Source organism: Pyrgilauda ruficollis, unplaced genomic scaffold, assembly GCF_017590135.1.
Source record: "Pyrgilauda ruficollis isolate IOZ18807 unplaced genomic scaffold, ASM1759013v1 scaffold19, whole genome shotgun sequence".
NCBI classification, from domain to species: domain Eukaryota; kingdom Metazoa; phylum Chordata; class Aves; order Passeriformes; family Passeridae; genus Pyrgilauda; species Pyrgilauda ruficollis.
The window spans coordinates 10,227,166-10,249,399 of NW_024518095.1; the positions used below are offsets into that span (position 1 = coordinate 10,227,166).

The 22,234-nt window shown below is 36.1% G+C and overlaps 1 protein-coding gene across 1 annotated transcript in view; it reads left to right on the forward strand.

Annotated features, from left to right (window-relative positions):
• OTOGL (otogelin like) overlaps nt 1-22,234 on the forward strand; it is a 90,262-nt gene that overhangs the window by 54,066 nt on the left and 13,962 nt on the right. The window contains exons 30-48 of the mRNA XM_041465509.1: nt 2,341-2,497; nt 3,038-3,064; nt 4,502-4,669; nt 6,195-6,473; nt 7,080-7,197; nt 8,346-8,425; nt 9,302-9,751; nt 11,129-12,120; nt 12,807-12,984; nt 13,924-14,066; nt 14,706-14,729; nt 14,867-14,959; nt 15,581-15,770; nt 18,019-18,233; nt 19,300-19,441; nt 19,791-19,976; nt 20,496-20,708; nt 21,556-21,660; nt 21,968-22,075. Of these exons, the coding sequence (XP_041321443.1) occupies nt 2,341-2,497; nt 3,038-3,064; nt 4,502-4,669; nt 6,195-6,473; nt 7,080-7,197; nt 8,346-8,425; nt 9,302-9,751; nt 11,129-12,120; nt 12,807-12,984; nt 13,924-14,066; nt 14,706-14,729; nt 14,867-14,959; nt 15,581-15,770; nt 18,019-18,233; nt 19,300-19,441; nt 19,791-19,976; nt 20,496-20,708; nt 21,556-21,660; nt 21,968-22,075 (3,868 nt within the window). The remainder of the gene's footprint in view (nt 1-2,340; nt 2,498-3,037; nt 3,065-4,501; nt 4,670-6,194; nt 6,474-7,079; nt 7,198-8,345; nt 8,426-9,301; nt 9,752-11,128; nt 12,121-12,806; nt 12,985-13,923; nt 14,067-14,705; nt 14,730-14,866; nt 14,960-15,580; nt 15,771-18,018; nt 18,234-19,299; nt 19,442-19,790; nt 19,977-20,495; nt 20,709-21,555; nt 21,661-21,967; nt 22,076-22,234) is intronic.

Genomic DNA, 22,234 nt, shown 5'->3' on the forward strand with positions numbered 1-22,234 from the left:
ATGTGAGAGAGCAAGATTTCTGCTTTCGAGCTATTGGTATTTTTAATTGTTTGGCAGTTTATCATCTGGTTTTATCAAAACTCTGAGGTTTGGTATCCTTGTTTTCCCAATACCTGGCTGAGTATGAGTTACAAGACTTACAAGAATGTCCTTTAGTTCAGTCTAGACAAGACGGGGACAACACTATTTTGTGTGGTAATCTTTTATTCCACTTTAATCCACCCATTATCAATGCAAGACATGCTTTATACATTTTTCTCTCTTTCTAATTTTAGCCTCTCAGTGGTATTTAGGTGCTTCTTTATGCCTGAACAGGCAAGAATCACTACAACATTTAATCTCAGTCTCCTAATTTCTTCATGCTTATTGATACTAAATGAGATCATTAGCTGTCTCAGCTGAACCTCCTGACTTTCAGGACTGAAGCTGCATATCAACATGGTTAGGAATTTGCCTGTGAAGGAGGTTGCAGTAGCTTAACCCAAGAGATTTATTAATGTTGACTTAAGTTACTATGCAAAGAATTTTTGAGCATGTGCCTGAGAACATAGTGAAGAGTGTATTTTTAAAGTGGCAAATAATAAATAAAAATGGAAATTTTAAGAGTCTTTAAGAAACTGTATTATTATTACAACTTAGAAAGATATTTTCTCTTGAACATCCATTTTCTATATCTTATCCATGTTGTGATTAGAATTTGCAAATATTATGCCAGAAATTTAGCATAATTATGTTAAAAAATCTATGCCAGGGACAGGTAATTTAATTAGTAGTAAAGTATTTCCACACGTATGCATCTATCTTGTATGGGAGAGTCTGTACAGTAAACATCTTTATGTGTTTTTAGAACCTATTAATCAGCATGTGAAAGTACAGCTCCTGCAAATGTAATGTAGAGTGACCTCCCATCAAGGGCATGTGCAGCTGACTGCTGGGTGGGGAACAGGGTGCCAAGAAAAAACCCAAGCAGAGACTGACACTGGGGGCATGGAAAGAACAGAAAACAAAGATGGGGGTTTCCAACGTGCTTATTGTTGCTCCTGCTGTGTGGGTGGAAGATCCTGCAGTGCATGTAGGCAAGCTCCTGTGTGTGGGACAGGCAGCCTTGCAGTTGAACTCAGGCTGCAACACCAGTTTGCAGGGAGACAAAATCTTGCATCTCTGGCTGGCAGCAACTGATGGATTGCAGCTGCCCAGATAAGCACTGAATTCAGCAGGGTCTGAGGAACCTGACCATGGAGAAAAAAGGGTCTTCCTCCTAATTCCTGAACTCAGCAGGAACTTTGGCCCAAGACTCCCAGTTTACTGCTGACCTATGGAGAGATGCTGTTCTGCAGGCATGAAAGACAGATTGAGATATTTGGAGCCAGTTTGCTGTCAGGTGATTTCTACAAAGCTACTACTGTCGCTTTCAATGGAGCCAGTTCTCATATGTGTCCCCCACATCCCCAGTGGTATCCCTGTTTTCAAAACAAGAAAAAGAATGAAAGCACAATAACATCTCTCTGCCCTTGATCCAGTCCCTGCCAGCTTCTAGCAACTGCCAGCTGAGAAGCTGTCTTCGTGTTAGATAAGTAGTTCTTTGTTACTGTGGTGGTATTTCTGTAATCTGACGTGTGCCATTTGAGTGCTTTACAGCTGAGCTAGACCAGAGACTAAACTGAAGAGAAGCATTGCTTTAAACATTCCATGTGTTGAGTAAGAACACTGTTTTGGAAATGTTGCTCAACATTGCAAAAAAGATTATTTAAACTCAAGAAATAGTGCATCATGTAAAATCATGAAATATTGTGATAGGATTTTAGAGAAGGTGGATTTCTGATCTAATGAAGTTTTGTGGGCAATTTACATTAAAATCTTGATAAGTGCAGAAATTATTTTTTTTTTTTCTGCACAATGTCACCAGTGGTCTTAAGCTTTCTTCCTCTGGGAAAACTCCTCTCTATAAATTGTTACTTTAGTTACTTGGTAATCAGAGTCACAGCTCTGATTTTGTTGATGTTCATGCAAAACTGACAGGATGACTACAGATGGCAGTATTTGCCTTATAAAAGCAGAACTGCCAGCTTCAATAATTCTTTAAAATTGATGAACAGCTAGTGTGTGGACAAGCATGTTTGTTTGTAATCACTGATTGAATTTTTCTCTTGACCTTTAACTTAAGTATAAGCTGATCATTTGAAGTGTATATGTAAGTGTGTAGGAATATGCCCAAACTTTGGAAAATACCTTATTTTTTTGTTTAATTCTTTCAGCCAGTCCAGAAATAAAACTCCTGCTGTAACTGGAATTTGTACAGCTCATGCAATTAAGTCTGCTGTTTTTGTTCTTCCCCCCCAGATTGATGTGACTTCTTTTATCAAAAATTGTCACACAGATACATGCAACTGCAATCTTGGTGGGGACTGTGAGTGTCTGTGTACCAGTATTGCAGCTTATGCCCACAAGTGCTGCCAGCAAGGAGCAGCGATTCACTGGCGATCTCCTCTGCTCTGTGGTATGTACCTGGGCTGGCCATGCTCCAGAGCTCATCTCACAGGCATCTCGGACTTTTTCCTGCCCAGTTATGCAACTATGACAGAAGGAGGTGGATGATAGACATAGTTCACATCTCTCAAGCTGTCTCTGTGGTAGTTATGTCATCCTTATCCACCCAAATTCACTGTCTTGCTGAAAAGGGCAGGCTGTGCTTAGTGTGCAGAGACTGTGGGAAAGGCACTGCTGGATGTCCATTTTTCTGTGTAGGGCTCCAAAGAGACCCAGTCTGATCTTTTCATTGACAACAAGAAGGGTTCTTAGCTGTAGAATAATTTCTGCTTCAGGTCTGCTGTCACTGGATGAAAGTCTGAGAAAATAAAATCACTGACTGAAATATCTTGTGGGACATGAAACTTCCTCTCCTGAAATGAGCTTTACATATTTAGGATGCAGAGATACATGGATTCTCTTGTTACTTTGTAATAATAATAACAGTAATAGTAACAGTAACAGTAATGATAATAGCAATAATAATATGCTTGTTTCCTTTTTCTTTTAGCTTATGACTGTGAATATTACAACCAAGGTATGTGCTATTTGGTATTCTTATTTAAAAGACTTGATTAATTTATGGGTTTTTTCTTTGACTTGATGTATGCAGTTTTAAAATTACTTTTATTTTTAATGAGTGAAGGTTAGTGGCCCAGCTTTGTTGAAAGATCCTAGTAATCCCTAGTGCCTCCATTAATAAGTTCATAATGTTCAGTGTCGGGGGGTGGATTGATCCATCATCCTACAACATATGGTAGCAGTCAGCGAGAAGCTCTAGAAGGACATTTCCTTGTGTTTGTACTGTAAATTTCAGAGCTGGGACCTACAATATTTAGACATTGATGGGCTATGGGAATTTGTGCACAAGTGCCACAATACTGTACTGCAAAAAGAACAGTACCTTGAAATGAAAGTGGTATTCATTTCACAGAATGAATTCCTGTGTCATCCCCTCTAATATTTGGATACTGTGCACATGCTTTATAGGGAGCAAAAGATATTGAAAAGGGAAAGCTGACTAATTGCAGTGAATGAATCTGAATTTTAATGTATCTTTTTGATGACTAGGATGACTTGCATCTTATAATGAGGATCATTATAGAGATGATTTTTTCTCCTCCAGTCTGGCCTAGTACAGTAGTAGCATATAGATCTTGCTGGCTGACTTCCCACAATTACTTTGTAATAGGGAATTTTATCTCACAAAAAGGTTTGAGGACATGGCTTTAATGGCAAACATCGTGGCAGTGGTCTTAAAGGTCTTTTCTGGCCTTAGTTATTCTATGATGCAATGAAAAAGTGGGAAGGAGTACTGGTTTTGGCTAATTTTCTTCATATAGTTAACATGAATTTAATAATATATTTTGTATTTGTGATGACAGCTGTGTTTTAGCTACTACTTACATAGATTAAGGTTTTCCCAGTTCTCATGCTGATCCACCAGCAGGCACGTTATGGTTGCACAGGAGGTTAGAGGGGACAGAGTTGGGACAACTGACCCCAGGTGACAAGAGAGATGTTGCAGAACACAGGAGGTTGAGTTCAGCAATAGAAATTGGAGGGGAAGTTTTCTGGGACTGGCATTGCTTAGGGTTCATCTAGATGTTGGTCAGCTGATGGTGAAGAATTTTGGCTTTTTCATTTTTTTTTTTTTGTTTTCTTTTTGCAATTGTTTTCTTTGGTTTCCTTTTCTTTTTCATTATTTCTCTATAAACAAAACTCAAACCAAACCATGATTTAACTGTCTTTAGCTCCACCCATGAGTTTTTTCCAGTTCTTCCCCTTTGATTCTTTCATGAGGTGTGTGGTGAGTGACCAGGTGTGTGGTGCTTAGCTGCCTGCCAGGGTTTAAGTCAAGAACAGTTTTGCATGTTTCCACTACCAAGCGGAACCAAGTGGAAAATTAAGACCTAAGTTTTGTATATTGTGTGATGAAAATTTTTCTTTTCCTGTTTGGTTTTTCTTCCTGTAGGCCTTGGTGAAGGACCCTATATTTTGGCAAGTTTTGGAGTGAATGATACAATTATAGGGGCTAATGTATCCAGCAGAAGGATATTTCCCTTGCCTAGAACTGGAGCACATGGAAATGTAATTTTTAGTTTCATGATAACTCCAGGTCTTTTCAAAGATAAAGATTTATGTAAGTGTTCTCTACAGTTTTGCTAATGGTGAGATATATATGTCAAACAATATGAATGATTTTTGCTGCATCTTCTAAATGTCCTAAAGTAGTCTAGATATTTTTAGTTTTTGGAATAAGTGGCCAATTTCAAAATGCAGGAGGGATTTAAATTTTAATTCTTTTTAATATTAGAAAACTTCACTTCCAGCTTTAAAGTTGAATTTTCAAAAATTATTTTAGAAATATTGCAAAATACAAGTGAATAGAGTAACTTTGTGAAAAAATCCAATTAGTTTATATAACTGGAAACTGGTGAATTTTTCACAAGTATCTAGCAAATATCAACACTGAAGGTCAATGCAGGATATTTTTGTTTCCAGTAAAATTGATTCTACCTTGTGTTTCCACCTTATTTGTTACTTTTCCTGACCTAGAAAATGTGCAACTCAGAATGATCAATCTATTTCTGCATTGTTAACAAGCATCATTCCTGTGCAGCATAGAAGGTAGTATCTTAGCTAGTCCTAAGCTCTTTTTTTTACTTGTCAGAGACTTACCCAAACTATACAACAAAAATAAACCTGTTTAAATATTTTTCCTTCTGTATATATTTTTCTTTCTTCACTTATGTGAAGATTGTGCCAATTACATCAATAAAGATTTTGTCATTGCTTTTTCAAATAATCTAATGTGTTGAAAAAATTACAAACCCTCAAAAATCAACATAAAGAAGGGCTCCACAGAAAAATTTCTAAGTTTACAAACATTTGAATGTTTATTGCCATGGGAAAATTAGGTTTTTAGATGTGATTTTGAAATGAAAAATATATACAACAGAAAAATTAATTCAGTCTTGTCAAATCCCTATGTAAAGTGGAAGTAAATAATTCATTATATCTGTGCAGTACACAGATGACTTTCATATGGAAATGAGAGATGAGATAATATTCCTCTAGATTAAAGAACTTCAAGACTGTATTCAAGTTGAAAATCAAGTATGAAGTCAGTCTTCTTATAAAGCCTTACATTTTCAGAGATTTTTTTCAGTTTTGATTTGTGGCATGGGTAGAGCAAATACAGGTCAAGTCTCTTATTTGACCATAGATTTTCTTACAGTATTTCTGGATATGACTGCATATAAAAAAAAGGCCTGACCTCAATGTTCTTACAATGTGATACTATTGACTAATGAAATTCTGGAACTGCTAAGCTGTCAGACTTTTGTCCAAACTTGAGAAAAACTCCCAAGATATGCAAGTTCCAGTCTGAGACTGCTTAGGAATAATTTTTGAAGGTTAGTAGTAGTCAGCTGAATGCAATTTTGGTCTAAGTGATAAGTTTCCTGGTGGGTCTGGATTATATGAACATTTGAAGTCCCTTTTAGACCCTGCACTGTGTTTCTAACTCTCTTTTGTGCAACATTTTTTTTTTTTGTGAAATGACAGTTTTTAAAAGGAGCCAATATATAGGATTTAATCTCAATTATAAGTTGTTTTCTGTGAAAATATCACCATTTTTATTATTTTTTTTTCTTCTGTGGAAGCTCTGCCTCTTGTTTCCCTTGAATCTGCTGAAAGACCAAACTACTTTCTGTGTGTACATGACGATGAAACCATTGGGTTGGAGCAGTGGCAGGCAAATGCCTCCTTTCAGAGACGAGCCACCTTCTTCCACCACCAGGGTCTCTGGAGTCCAGGGCTCAGTGCCTTCGAGCTGCACAGTAAAAAAGGTTTTTTCATCATTCTCACCTCATCCAGTGTTAAAGTGGAAAAGTATGATGGTTCAGAAGAATTCAAACATTTCAGCAGCTTTAGTATTGAAGGTAAATTTTGCATAATCCTGAGGGATAAACTTTCTTTTTCTGCTTGCCTTCAGAGCACTTACTTTCTTGTATTTCATCACCAATAGTAAGAAATATTTTATCCTATTTTTAATTTCTCTCTTTCTTTGTCTTCCATTCTGTCTCAAAATGCTATTATTTTCTAACTTTTGTAGGTGATCACTTTATCTTGGAACTACATTTTCATTGGCTTACTCTTTCAAAATGAAAGTGGCATATCACAGAATGATGTATGTTAATATCTCATTAGTAATCTACAGATATCTATTCTTTTAAATGAATTGAGTAATTGCATTGCATCTGCAACATGAAGTATCTTCATCATGTTTAACTGATCTTTTAGGTTTTGAAACAGAATATATTGTAAAAATGAATAGCTGTTTTTATTGTCAAAGCTTGAAGTGTCTTTTAGCCTAAACAAATTTAAAATACTCGAAACTGAACAAAATCTCACCTATTGGAAAGTTCTGAAAAAATTGTATATTTGGTTTTAATTTTTTCATTTATCTGAAGATCCCAATATATGTTATAGAAGAGGTTGTAATTTTTTTTAATAATGAATCAACAAACCCTTTCTTTCCTTCACAGAACTCAGTGCTTCTGTGCCTTACAGAAGGATGTGTGAATGGCGATATGAATCTTGTGCTAATCCTTGTTTTAAGACATGTAGTGATCCTGAAGGAATAGCATGTAAATTTCTTCCTCTGTAAGTAAAATGAATCTCATATTGCTTCTCTATTGTTTTTTGTGATAAACATACCATACACTTTCTAAAAATCACTGCTGCTGCAATATCCATTCAGTTTTACTATCCAGATTTCAATATCATCCCTATGAGAAACTCTCACAAGTCATATGAAAACATTTGTACCAAGCCTCTCACTTCCTACAGTTTGTACTCCCACTTAGATGTGCTTTCCAACACAAGAGTAAGAGGGTTTGTGTTTACCCCAGAGGATTAGCTTTTGGTAGTGGTTAAGTAGAAAGCTGTTAAATTAAATGAAGACTGTTTCCTTCTTTGGATTTATAGTTGCATCCTAAACCAGCACACCATGCTAAAACAACTACATCTTTCTGGTGTTTATATGACAGAGATCAAAAATTGTAGGAATAGTAAGGGAGGAATACGCCCTCTCCTGTAAGAAGAGGGAACTTTTATACTGGGAGATGCTCACTGGCATGAAGGGAGGGATTTCAGAGGGGTGATGGTAGCTTGCGATTTAGTAAACAGATTTCCTGTCTCATTGGTCCTCCCCTGGCCTCTTGAAACCACAGCAAACTAAAAGGAAAAATGCCTAAAAGCTCAAGGCACTATGTGGTGGAAAAGAAAGAATATTTTCGATTTCAGACTCCCTAGGCATATACAATTTATGATTAGTAATGCTACTAATATGACTAATTTTCTCTGTTGGCATTCTTAGCTTTTTCCTTATGGGAGCACTGGTTGTTAATGTAATGATTTTCTTATTGAAAAGTCACCCAGAATGAAAAAGACATGGGAATATAGTGATTTGTCTGTATTCTCCTATGTTGAAAGGACATAATTCATCATTCTGTGAAAAACCTTTCTGTTTAGGGATCTAAACTTCCACAAGGTTGTGGAAGAAAAATGGTCCAAAGCTATCATATTTATCAGCCTATGCAAATAATTATTAACAGTTTAGAAATAGAATTATGCTGCTCAATAACTTTGTGACCTTGAAATGCCTCAAAACTCTATGTTCATAATTTCATTGGAAAGTTCTCAGAACTCTGATAAGACATTCTAATAGTTTGTTTAGTCAAAGTCAAATAATTTAAAATTAACTTATACTTCTACTGTGGCTCTAGAATTGACTATACAATATTTTAAAGGGTTGAAGGATGCATGCCATACTGTCCCAAAAACATGATCCTTGATGAGGTCACACTTAGATGTGTTTATCCAGAAGACTGTGAGTATACTTTATTATGTTGATCTACTGGTATAAATTACTCAAAGATCCTAGGAGAGGATTAATCAAATGTAATTTTTTAAAAGTTAAATGTTTTCTCGGAACATATTTCTGTTGAAGATTATTTCTCTTGGACATAGACTCTATTCCCAGTCATCCAAACTACAGCTTCTGCATTCAAAAAGATATATTTTACATTGACTTCTCATATTTCTCAAATAGTGGGTTATATATAACCTTTTGTGATTATGTTATACTCAGAGTACTATATTTGACTATATAATGCTAGTATTATTATAGGAAGAGATTCCAAATGAAAGAAATACAGCCGTAGCAAAGAGTTCAGTCTTTTTTCAGGATGACACACCACTAACAAATTCAGCTCACCTATTTTATAATTTCTGATGTGTAAAGATATCCCATTATTTCCTTATTCTGTGAGATAAAGTATTATTTTAACATTAAAATTTAGTTTTAATACTGTATCTTATTGTACAAATTTTGAATTAAATATGTTATGCTTGATATTAGCTGGTACAAAGTTGTCTTGTATAATGTCTTCTAAGGATGTAATGTACTTTTTTCAAATATTTTACTATTTTGGATTTGCTAAATTTTCTATGGAATTGCCTTGTTGCTTCAAAATTGCTCTGCAAAATAAAAATTTTCACCAATAATTAAAAATTAACTACTTTTGCAGAGAAAATTAGAAAACATTTTGAGTCAGCTGAGTTCCTCAAAGACACCAGACAACCTGGAACCATTGGCAAGATCTGATATGCTAGTATTTAAATAGGATTTGAGTAGAGATAGATTTGCTATTTTTCTTTACTAATAATCCATAAAAGACAGTTAAACACACATTTTTCCTTTTAGGCATACCTGTGACACCTACAGAATCAGACATTGGACTGAAGCCTTCTGTGTTAATCTCTCACATGGGTCCTACCACAGAGAGATTTCCTGAGACACTCCCTGTATTTGTTACTTCAAGGAATAAATCAACTCTCATTGGTGTGACAGACAAAATAACCATAAATGCAAACACAGCTTCAAGGGGAATGAATATGTCGGCACAGTCCATTACAGACTTTTATTCATTGGAAGCTTCTAATGCAGCTACCTATTCAACATTTTCATTACCAAGTACAGTGGAGCCTTCTGATGTACTTCACAGCACAGCCAGCCCTACTGTCCTTTCCAAACCCATCCCTTCAACAGATTTTCCAGTTCTTTTTCAAGCCTCAGCAGTCACATCACGTACTGCCTGCTCTAATGCACCTATAACTTTACCCATTACAGTAACAACTCCAACAACCCTGCTTGGTGCAATTCCTACTCCAACACATTCTGCATTATTAACACCCACTTCCCTAGCAGTAGTTCCATTTTCACTCTAAACATCAACCACACAGCTAGGAACAGTTCGACTTTCCTCAGCACTAACAACTTTAGCCTCCAAGATATCTTTGGTCACTTCTGAGCTGCCTGCAGGGATTGGGAAGAGTAGGAGTCCTCCAGTAAGTCATTCTAAGGGAGCAGAAATACAATCTGAAGTGTCTTTGTCTGCCTTGAGGGCTGACAGAGAAACTTTCACAAGACCTGCATTTCTTCTAGGTCCACGACTGACACTAGGCACACCTCCTTCTCCTGTATCCACTTTGTCTGCTAGAACTAGGTCTGGCATTAGTCAAACTGCAGTTTACCCAACACGTGGTTCTGCACTGACTTCAACTGCTCCTCAAATTCCTATGACTACTAGATTTTCTGGCTCTGAGACAAGTGTTCCTCAATTAATCACAGTTTCATATTTCAGAACAGCAAAGCCCCTGTCTAAAACTTCTCTGATATCATTAAATGTTAGCTCTTCAACCAGTTTTTCTCCAAAGCCACTTTTATCTTCAGTGCACACTTCAATGACTGTCCCTGAGCAGACATATTCATTAAAAAAGGGTAGTATTTCTGCTGCTCTGCCAATAATGACTGTATCTTCACCTCAAGTTGTTTCTCAAATCCCTAAAAACACTTCTTCAAGTCCTGCAGCATGCACAGTATCTACACCGGTGCATTCTCTGTTTACCTCTCTCAAGTCCAAAGCTATGGCAGGGACCACTGTTGCCTCCAGAAGTTTTTCTACAGTACCTTCTAGTGCCTCCACTCCTCTAATCAGTTCAACAATTTTTGATAGGTCTGTAGTAAGTAAAGCCTCAACAGAAAATAAGCAAATAATGCACACTGATTTGTTTTCATTATCATTCATTTCTAAAAAGCCAAAGATATCTGTTACATCTACAGCCTTCCCTGTCAGGACATTGGTATTACCTCTAAATTCTACATCAATAACTGCTTCAGAACTTACAGAGTACCCAAAAAGTTCAGATACAGAATTGAAAACTGACCTTGTGGCTCAAAGCTCAGGTACTTCCATTTCCAGAAATCCTTCTTTTACAAGGTCATTATCTTTATTTACAACCTTGTTATCAACATCAGAACCATCTTATGTGACATCTCAGACTACAAGTTCTTCATTGATTCCCATAGTCAGTAGCACATCATCACTAACACAAAATATAAGTGCTACCCAAGCATCAGTTTCGTCTCTAGATAGACAAGGAACTTCAAAAATTCCAATTATAGACCTTGCAACTTCTGTGGATTTTTCTAAATTCACTTTAAAATTAAGTCTCTCTACCAACTTTTCAGGAGCACTAAAAACATCCATTGTAATGCCCTTTTTACTAATGCCTAACGCCTCTGAAATCAGTTTAGAAAGCCAGGCCTCTATGCCTTCACCTCCTCCTAAGACCACTCATATCTCTAATGTTTCTCTAGGAAAACAGAGTTCTTCGGTAAGTTCTTCAGAAGAAGATGGAACAATATCAGCCATACCAGCTGGAATCATCACTCAATCCACTACGCCAATGATCAGGAACACAACAGTGAATGCTACATCCTCAAAAGCACCTTATATTTTTGCAAAAATGCTACCTAGTTCTTCAGCCAGTTTATTAGTTACTTCAGGTACCACCACCCTAGCCTCCAGGATTACTACAAAAACTGCTGATTCTTTTGTTGTCAATTTGGATTTTTATATGACTTCAGCTTCAGTTCCTACCACCATAGAAACACACAAATCTTTATTTACAACTGCAGTAACTCAAGCTTCACAGAGCACTAGAGAAACTCCGAAGATTACTATAATGAAAACAACTGGTAGTACGAATCCATTATCACAGATGAAGAGTACCTCATACATAGCATCAGAAGTTAAATACACAACTTCATTTGAAAAAACTGTGGATATTTCAGAAGATGGTCAGACATCACATGAGCAAAAAAATACTACCAAGATAAAGACAACCACAACTGACAAATCTTCCCCACCTTATTTGCCAGTAACTGCACTTCAGAGTCTGCTTTTTTCAAGAAATACAACCTCAGTCAAAAATATCTCTGTTTCTGGAGTCCTGGATGTAATGACATCAGATAGGTCCAAAATCCCAACACAGAAACCCATTACACCTTATTTTAGTGTAACAGAGGCCACAGAGCTGCAAACCAGAGCTATGATAGATTTATCTCTTTCTAGTGGTGGAATGGCTCTGCCTTCCTCATCAGAAACGATGGCTGTAGCTGACAAGGCTTACTTTGGCACCATGATGCATGCACTGATATCTACATCTTCTGAGTGTGTGGTATGATCAGTCTTACTTTCCCCTCTATGTTATCATGTATATTACTTTTCAGTCCATTGTGTTGTTCTACATACGTAATAAGAGAGATTTAAAATAGTTCATATTTTCTATTTAATTTACTTGTTTTAAAATTCTCAGTTATTCTTAGAGGATAGTTTTGTTACTGCCCTTATGGTGCCCTGGTATATTCTGCAACTTGAATGTACTTCTGTGAAAAAAAAACTTTAAAGATATGTGAGTTTTCTAGATAGCTAAATATATTTCTGAGGTACTGAAAAAGCCATAATCCTTGGAATTTTGATGTTTCTGAGTAATCTTACCCTGTCTTTCCTTCTTCCGCTTGTTTCTTTTTCATAGGGTTTAAAATGATGGGAATGCACAATTTTGTGTTTCTTAAAATGCTTCATATTATAACTGATTATAACATGTACCCTCAGTGTATAATGCTTTACATAGGATGTTCCACCAAAGCTGGATGGAACAAGAATGGTGTGGGTGAATGGACATCCATCATTGTCACTGGTTGCAACCACACAAATGCACAAAATCATTCCAAAATAACTGATGAGGGGCAGGTAGATGTGCTGATTCTCTCTCAGAGCTGGGGGATGGACAAGTCATGGCTTGGATTTCTTAAGGCCAATGAAGTTAAAGTTGACTCTGGTTGTTTTTTCCTTATATGACAGCCAAGATACCTTGAACCTGTTGACAAATGTAGCCAGTATGTATGTGTTAATACGGCTTGGATGTTATACAATCTTTCAAGGAACTGCCCTAAGGATGTGCAGAAGCCAGACTGTGGTTTTCGAGGAATGCCTGTTCAAATTAACACTGACAGCTGCTGTCCAGAATGGGAATGTCCCTGTAAGTCTCTCTTTTATCTTTAAATAAAATATGGAGCCTGATCTGTAAATGTCAAGTAATAAATTAAAAGGTTATTACAATGGGAATATGAGGTTAAATACTGGAATGAATTTAAAAGAGCTATTCATCAGCAAAACAGAATGAAATATACTGAACATTTTGGTACCTTTGAATTGACATCCTGGAGAGTGAAAATATTTTTCTTTTTTCATAAAAACATTGAAATGACATCTCCAGTATGAACACCAATATTTTTCAGCTGAGATTTTTCAGAATTTTCATTAGTAGAAATGTTAAGATTTCAACATTTTATGAAGAAAAATAAATTAAATACTAGCTTTTTCTGAAAGATAGACCCGACCCCCCCCCCCCCCCCTATTTTCTTTTCCCCCCCGCCATATTTCATTTAGCTCTAAATGCCGTTTTTATTCATCCTTAGACACTGCAGAAACTGGCAGATGAGCCTGCCAGGGAACAAAAAGGCTAAAGAGAAGTCATATTTAAAACCTTGCAGCATCAATGAAACCAATATTGCACTTTTTATTTTTTCAGTATAAGACAAATAGGTCCCTTGTCAGTATCTCAAAAGAAAAAAAAAAGGCATATATTTTATCTCATATCATGCAGATTCATTGACCTTGCCTGTAAAACACTGACTTAAATAAAAATTTTCACCAATTTAAACATTTTTCCCTACCCTGGGCACACAGAAGCAGGTTAAGGTATTTCCACTGAGTAAAGTAAACACTTAATTAGGCTTATGGCTCAGTATGTTGTCTGCAGAACAAGGTCGTCTATCTATCTATCTATCTATCTATCTATCTATCTATCTATCTGTGAATGTATGTGCAAAAGCAAATAATGCTAGAACTGGATGTTTTTAGAAATACCCTGTATTCAGTTTTGTGGTAACCTCATTAAATGACAGTTCTTTTTTAGGTCAGTGTTCTGTACTGTCTGAACTGAGTGTTATTACATTTGATGGAAACAACATAGCCCTCTGTAATATGGCTTCCTATGTTTTAGTCAAGTTACCAGGAGAAATTATTGTTGCTCATATTGAAAAATGTCCTGCTAATCAGGTAAGGTCCTTGCATTTATGCAATAATTATAATTGTTCCTTGAAATTTTGTGTTATAGGTTTGAAATTATGCAAAAATATGTCAATTAAAACTTATACATAAAAGCCACACTCAAGGAAAAATACCAAGTTATTTAATTTTCAAGAAGCATGCTTAATAATGTTGTCTAGATAAAAGAATTTTATCTTGAGTTAAATAGTAATTGTTGTGTTATAAGGAAATGGAAATGTAGGTTCCTTTTAAATTATCAGAGGTGGCATAACTTCTCAATATGCGTGTCTCCTCCCAGGAGGCAACAGTCTTGCATTGTTTTAGATATTTTCTATTAAATTGCTCTCATTTCCTAGTAGCAGTCTAGAGGTGAAATGCAGAACACATGTGCAGATGAGCTTTAGAAGACTGTAGTTTTAGTTCTAGCTTTAGTTCTTTAAGAAATATAATTTGAAAGGACCTTTCAGCATATGCACTAAATTTGCTGGAAAGTATGTATTTTTTATTATTTATAATAAGATATATTAGTTTAATTATTTAGCTGATTGTAGAAGAACATTAAAGACAAAGAAAATGGTAGCTAATTTTTGTAAACAAAAATGCTGCTGATTATTATTGAACTTCTAATTTATGTTTAATGTTTTCCAGAGTGCAAATTCAATAAGAAAACTAGTAAGTACTTGCTTATTTTGCTGATTTTAAAATACATTAATAAAAAAAGAATTAAGTAATATAGAAAATTCCAGTAGCACTGGCACAGAATTAGAAAAATAATAATAACTAAATTTCCTTGTCACTTTTCTTTCAAGGTGCCACCTGCAAACACTTCAGGGCTCTGTTTTAAGAAATTAAATGTCACAACACATACTTGTCAAATACTTATCAATCGTTTAGCAAGAAAAGTAAGTATATATCAACAGCATGTGTATTATTAAAAAATAGCTGGAGAGCTGTTCTGTTGTAGAATGTGATAAATCACATTTAAAATAAAACACTACAGGATTAGGATTACTTTTGCAGATTAGGTTCCCAATAATTTGTGGTGTACTAGAGGCAAAACAAACAATTTACATTTCTGGTACCATGCTTCATTTAAATGTCATTTTTCCATGTCACTTTAAAGTTCTTTTGAGATTTCAATGAAGCTGCAAAAGCAGTTATGCCTGAGACTATACTTCCAGAAACCTTAGACCCCTAGAAGTGCTAAATGCTTGAGCTACTTTTCTTGCTAGTCACTAACAAGTCACAACAGATGACTTTCAATAATTAGAATGAGGTTTTGTTTCTCATACGATATGTGATAAATAAGAGTATTCTTTCCCTAATTACAACATTTTTTTTCCCCATGCCTACTTAATTTGCAGTTTTTGGGAGTGATGTGGGTGGGAAGCACTCTAATTTAAGCACTGTGACTGTTATATGTGACAGAGGCTGTTAAAATAGTCTTTTTTTTAATAGAAAGACACATAAAATACATCATTGCAGTCTGGCTTTTTCTCTAAAATGTGTTTGGTTTCTTTTAGGTAGTGGTGGATTCTGTAATTCAACCATTGCCATTTTCAAGAGAAGGACTGAGTATTCAGGACACTGGTGCAATGTATGTGGTTAATACCCCAGCTGGTTTTAGCATCAAGTGGGCTCATGTTACAGGCATCATAGATATACAGTATGGATTACACTCCAACACAACCAGGAAGACAGAAGGACTTTGTGGTGAGGCCATGGTGGCAATTTTTTTCTTATTCAATAACTTCCCAATTGAAATTTGCAACTCCCTTTTTTGTCTGTGACCAGCTCTCCCTACAGCTCTTTTTGTGACCCTCATTAACTCTGCTGACAGTCCTATGTGAGAGCCTGTGAAATACTATTAATTAATTAATAATAAATTAATCATTCTGTTTGAAAGCATTGTGTGCTAATAACGTACTTTCCAGAACAAGTAGTGATCAGCACATTGTATTTAAATAACTTGAAAAAAAATTACTTATTTCTTTTACTTATTTCTGCCTGTTTTAAGAGTTTTGCTGAAGCCAAGTAAAGAAAAAGAAAACTTTTAGTGAAGAAGTGGCTGCTAAAGAATTTCAGGTAGTGATAGTATATTTCAGTGATTATGGAGACAAGAATAACTGTCTGATGTTAGTAGTAGCAGCTTATTGCTATGAAAATACTGACAGAACTTGTATCTTGGGAAGGGTCCAAGTCTTGTGAGGACAGTGAATTAATAATCTGATTTTAGACCATGTGAGGCTGGGTCTAAGATCCAAAACTGTGCTGAGGTGTCTCAGTCTTGAATTACAATGACAGTAAATGTAGCATGTTTCAAGCTTCCCTGAAGCCTTTTTATAACTTTGCTGGTATGAATGATATGGAAAAGTGTAAGCAGGTGATTAAAATTAATTTTATAATAAATTTTCATTTTCTAGTGGTTTGTAATTTTATATAATCTACTTCATATTGAAAAGGAAAATTAACTTCTTATAGTCTTTTAAACTGCTTTTTATTTTAAAAGCAAGCAAAGCAATTCAGATATGCTTTAAGTGTAAACATAAACAAACCAAGTCTTTAAAATCAATTGCTGTCTTCTGCTGGAACCAAAGGAAAGTTCTCCTAAATCTACTGAGAGAAGGTGAAGGCTGACCCTGCACCTTTTCCCAGTATCATGCCATCTTCTCTATGCATGCTGAACAAATGGGACAAGATGAGACCAAATGTAGAAAGAATTATAAAATGGTTCCTCTTTGTGTCATGAGAAGATAAAAAGAGGAAGACTATGCAGACAAATCCAAATTTAGCTTAAAATGTTGCACTACCTGATATTTTGCAGTAAAGTCGGAAGCTTTCTTTAGTGTTTCTTTCCTGTCCTCTGCTGTTTGTTCCTGTCTGGGATTCTGCAATCCTCTTCCCCTCATACCAGAAAAAGTTGTGGGATTATGTGGTAAATTTGCTTTATTTTTAAAGCTATATTGATTCTCCAGTTCTGTAGCGTGGCCTTACAAATTCTAATGCCAGCAGTTTGTGATCTGCAGCAAGAAACAGAAGAGCTAAGAATACTGGAAAGTGGTGCTACTGTAAAGCACTTCTTATTTAAATTCCATCTTCTGTATTTCTCCATGCTGTCTGAAAGAATAATAGCCTACCACACCAAGCTAGTCCAGTTCTAACAAAGGACCCTGGAGAGCATCAGACTGCAGGGCCGAAAACACAAGGGCAAGGGCTTAGGCTGTGTTTAACTGTGCAGAAGGAATGTGAAAACAAGAGAGGAACTTTGTCTGATCAGTTCCTGAGATGTAAAACTAGTATGAAGATTAATGTTTTGGCATTACTCACTTGTTATGTGCTTAAAGAGATAATGTATTTTAATTTATGTATTGATAGAATAATGAATTCAGGTAGACAATGAATGCCAGGGGTCTGGGTAGGTAGGTTTTTACAGTGGTTTTGTATTAATAACTTGAGTAAGAACAACGTTTTCTCTAAATAGAGCAGTTTGTTCATCAAAAGATTCTGTTAATAACTTCTTGCACTTAGAATGTTTGATTAAATCTCAATACATTGTGAAATCATTGATGATGAACAGTTAATCTCAAAACCATCTACCACTGCTCCCAAGGAGCTGACTGCCATTCAGTAGAATGAGATCAGAATCTAGTGCCATGTCAGTGAACTTGATACACTCAACAGCACATTTTGGCAGCAGTTTTTCTCAAAAGTTAATTGTGAGAGGTACAGTGAGTTCTATTGTATGATCTACTTGTTTTACCAAGCCATTGAGCTGAGAACTAAAATTGCAAGCAGGAAGTTGGAACTACAGTGAACATACAGCTGCTTTAATTTATTTACTCAGGTGACTGAGTTTCACAGGTCATCCTGATGCAGTGTTGATGGTAACTTATCAGGTCGCTTTTCTTTCCCAAATGAAGGAATGTTTGTGTGTGCTTTGAATATGATGCTTTGTCCCCAGGGGTGTGTAATGGAGATCCTAGTGATGACCTGAAAATGCAAAACATGACCATAATTACAAATATGGAGGAAATTGAAATGTTCATTAAGAGCTGGGAAATTGAGAAATCACTTGATGTAACAACCAGGAGGCCAGTAAGAAACTGTACTGAAAATAACTGCACATACTGTATGGAACTGTTAAACAGAAGTATTTTCATCCCTTGTCACAAGAAAGTGAGTATGAGGATCACAAAATTTGCAGGACCAAATCATATAGCAGTTGTATAATTAAGAAAAGAGTGGCTGATACATGCACATTTTTGATGTTTTGCTTATTTTTATAATTTGACAATGGAATAGGTGTCTTTAACACCCCTGCCATGTTGTCCTTTGAAAACACACATCTATATTGATCCCTGTGCTATTATGCTGTTTTTTGAAATTACTTAATGGGTATTTCTCAAAGGGGACACACTGGATCATCATGTCAAGATAAACATGTTCCAGAGATGTTATTTTTATTAAATGCTTGATGTGGATCACTAGAACAGAAAGCCTCATGCTTCTGCTCCACAGAACACCCATTCATGGAGTTGCAGACTTATTGGACTAAAGAAATTTCCAGTTAAAATATTTTCACATAGTCAATATTATTTTGAAATTTTATAGCATTTCTTACAGAAATCATTATAATTTGCTTCTACAAATTGTATTTTCTAATGGGGATGTAGCTATAGCATGCAACTATGGAGGTGGGTAGACCTCTGTAGGTCACTAGAGGTGGGTAGTGCAGCACAGCTGCTTTCCAGAACAGCAAATGAGGAAGCCCCAAACCTCTCAGGTCTGACTGACTTTTCTGACTTAATTAAAAATAAAAAGGATTAATTACTCAAGGGGCACTTTATTTCTGAGAGATAGATGTGTAAAATAGGTCATCAGGTCCTACAGACACAGAAACAGGGTAAGAAGTAATTCATTCACAGCAGGATTGTATGGAAGGTATAGCAGCAATCTTTAGCAGAGATTGTTCACTTTTAGTTGACAGATCTATGCTGAAAAGTTCTTTAAAGTAGTGTGACAATCTCATAAGGAATGCATTCTCTGTCTACTGATCAGCATAAATAATTCTGGCAGTTAAAGTTTTGCAGAATGAGTGTTCTGACAAAAAAGATATTTTTAAATTTAGACACTGCTAGTGATTTTTTGCCCTTGTGGCTGTATTACTTCTCTTAATTCCTGATTTATTTTAGTTACAGGAAGTCCTTATACTTGTTAATTCCCAATTTCAATATGTTCCTAGGTGTCACCACAGGAATTTTGTGAGAAGATGTGGATCAACAGTACTAATTTTTGGAACTATGAGTGTGATGCACTTTCTGCATATGTGGCTTTATGCAACAAGCACAGCATCTGCATTAAATGGAGGACACCTGATTACTGTTGTAAGCAGATAGCCATATTCTGTACCCTTATGTGGCTTTAGTGATGAGGTTTTTTAGTGATTAAGTGTTTAGTGATAAGTTAAAATTATATTTCTTTCTATTATTCTTGTAAGTAACATCTCATTTTATCACAGCATTGGTAAATCAGGGTACAAGTTCTTAATATGAGAATACATCATTTAGTCATGAATGAATTTTAATCTCCATTGAATTATTTGCTTACCTAAAGTACTGTTTAAAGTATAAATGTGTACTTTCTGTGCTAACTCACTTGTTATTACTACCTATTTAACCAGTGAAATGCTGAAAGTATACAGAAGCACTCAATGTCCTTTTTTATTCCTTGCAGCATTGAGCTGTCCTGAGGGCAAGGAATACCAGCCTTGTGTGCAACCCTGTGAAGCCAAGACATGCTTGAATAAATGGTTCTATGAAGATTCTCCCTGTTCCTATTTAAGGGAAGACTGTGTGTGTAAAAATGGCACCATTCTGCACAGAACAGACTCAGACCTCTGTATACCAGAAGAGAAATGTAGTAAGTACAGTAGGACAGAGAAGTTTTGCACTTATGATAGTCTTAACCACAGCTATATTAACAGTTCATGGCAAGAGATAAGCTTAAGTTCTGTGTCAGTCCTCAGCAAATATGAATCTGGTAAAGGTCCCTTCAACAGAGCCTAACATTTCTCAAGCTACAGCAGTTTGTGCTTTCAGTTCACTTGGCTTTAAGAGCCAGTGCTGATGTACCTCTGTTGCGGGAAAAGTGATGGCCATTCTTCTGTAGCTTTCAGTTCCCTTGAGAACTTAGGAAGGAACAACATGGGCAGGTTCTGTCCCTTGTCCTCACCCATTTTCACCCATAGAAAAGCACTTGCTCCTCTGGAGGTTTTACGGTCATCAGGAAAAGGAAAGAATCCTTTCTTGGATTCTTTTACCTTGATGTTCTGCAGCTATATTATTTCATGCAATAATTTAATGCAAGTCATAGCTGCTTGTAGGAAATGGGAGCTGTCTGCTTGTTGAAGGGATAGAATGAGGTTTTTTTCTCTTCCAGCATGTACAGATAATAAAGGACAACCCCGCTCTGCTGGGGAGATCTGGAATGGGTCCATGAGAGGGTGCTGCATGTATGGCTGTTTAGAAAATGGAAGCATTATTGCTGTAGAACCTGAGTGCAGTGAGGATCCGCCACCAGTCTGTGAAAGAGAAGGGGAAGTTCTACTCCATGTCATTGAAGAGAAAGCTTGTTGTCCCAAGAAAGTCTGTGGTATGTACCACACTTTTCTGTAGCAGAAGTATAAAATAAGTGCTTCACATCCACAGGCAGCTGACAGACTTCAGATTCAGGGTAACATTTTTTAGAATTACTTTTCAAGTACTTGTGGCTGGTTGGGCCAGAAATTGAGGCTTTTATTCTTTATAAGAATTATTCACTGAAATATTTTTTTTCTTAGAAGGCCACCAGTTAAAGAAAACTTCTGTTTAAAATTATTTTTTAAGCTCTTGCATGGACTTTAATAATAAATTGATTTATGCTCAATAACAGAAGTACCTTGGTATTTGGGGACTGTCAGAGATTGCTTGCTTTTCTTTCTGGTGTATTTTGGTGTGATGAGCAGTATCCTCTGATCTACTGGTGTTTCCCAGAGGCTGTTTTTTTGGGAGCTGATCACTAAATACTAATACTCTGCCTAGCCATGGTTGTTAAGAAAAAGAATAAGCTTATTGCTCCTAAAACATTAAGCAAAATATACTAATTTCTTCATAATGTATTCAAGGAAGATGAGAACATATGGTCCAGCTGATGTGGTGCTTTTTCTTATTAGATGCTTGTAACCAATGCTGTATTGTCAATTTGCTCAAGAAATATCAGTGGGACATTATGCTGGCTCCATGCATAGGGAGCAGAGCAAGTAAATACCAGTTTGAAGAGGGATGTCACTGCTTGCTTGGGTTGAGCTCAGAAGTCTACATGATGGTCTAGAGTGAACTTTAAGCTGACTTGGTCTGCTCTTCTTTTGTGGATCTCTGTGTTAGATGGTATAAATAGCTTGAACTGTAGGACTTGCACTAGTATCTGTTTAAAGACATCAAAATTGTTTTTTATCCCACAGAATGTAACATGTCGTTGTGTGATGCCATTATTCCAGCATGCAAACCCAATGAAAAATTAGTGGTAGGCTACCACCCCCTGTCCTGCTGCCCACAGTACCGATGTGGTAAGGGAAATACAAAACCACAGTTAGTGGAAAGTTTCCATACTTGTATTATAGGTTGGAAGAGAATTTGCATTACAAGTTGTCTTGATTGTTAACAGAGTGAAACTGTAAATAGCACCAAGCAATGATGTATGTTTTTTTAAACATTCTCTAGTATTTTTTTGTCTTTGTGTTTTGTGTCACTTCTGATTTACAGTCAATTTGGGGTACTTTATTTTACTTAGCATATGAAGAATATATTTTCTTTTTCTTTTTCATATTGTTTCAATGACTGCTTTTAAAACAGTGTTTGTTCCACATCCTACAGAATGTGATCCTTCAGTTTGTTTTAATGCCTCCCAGCCTGACTGCAGAGAAGATCAGTTTATTGTTGAGGCAAAACAGGAAGATCCCTGTTGTTTCTCTCATCTCTGTGGTAAGACACCTCTAATATTTTTACGGAGAGCTAAGGAATAGTCAAGTATTTACAAAACCAGACTATAATGCTAGAATAAATAACTCAAGGCAGGAATTCTTGGAGTGAGACTTCACACAGATCTGGTGGACTGGAGCATTATTATCCTTGGGTTTGGGG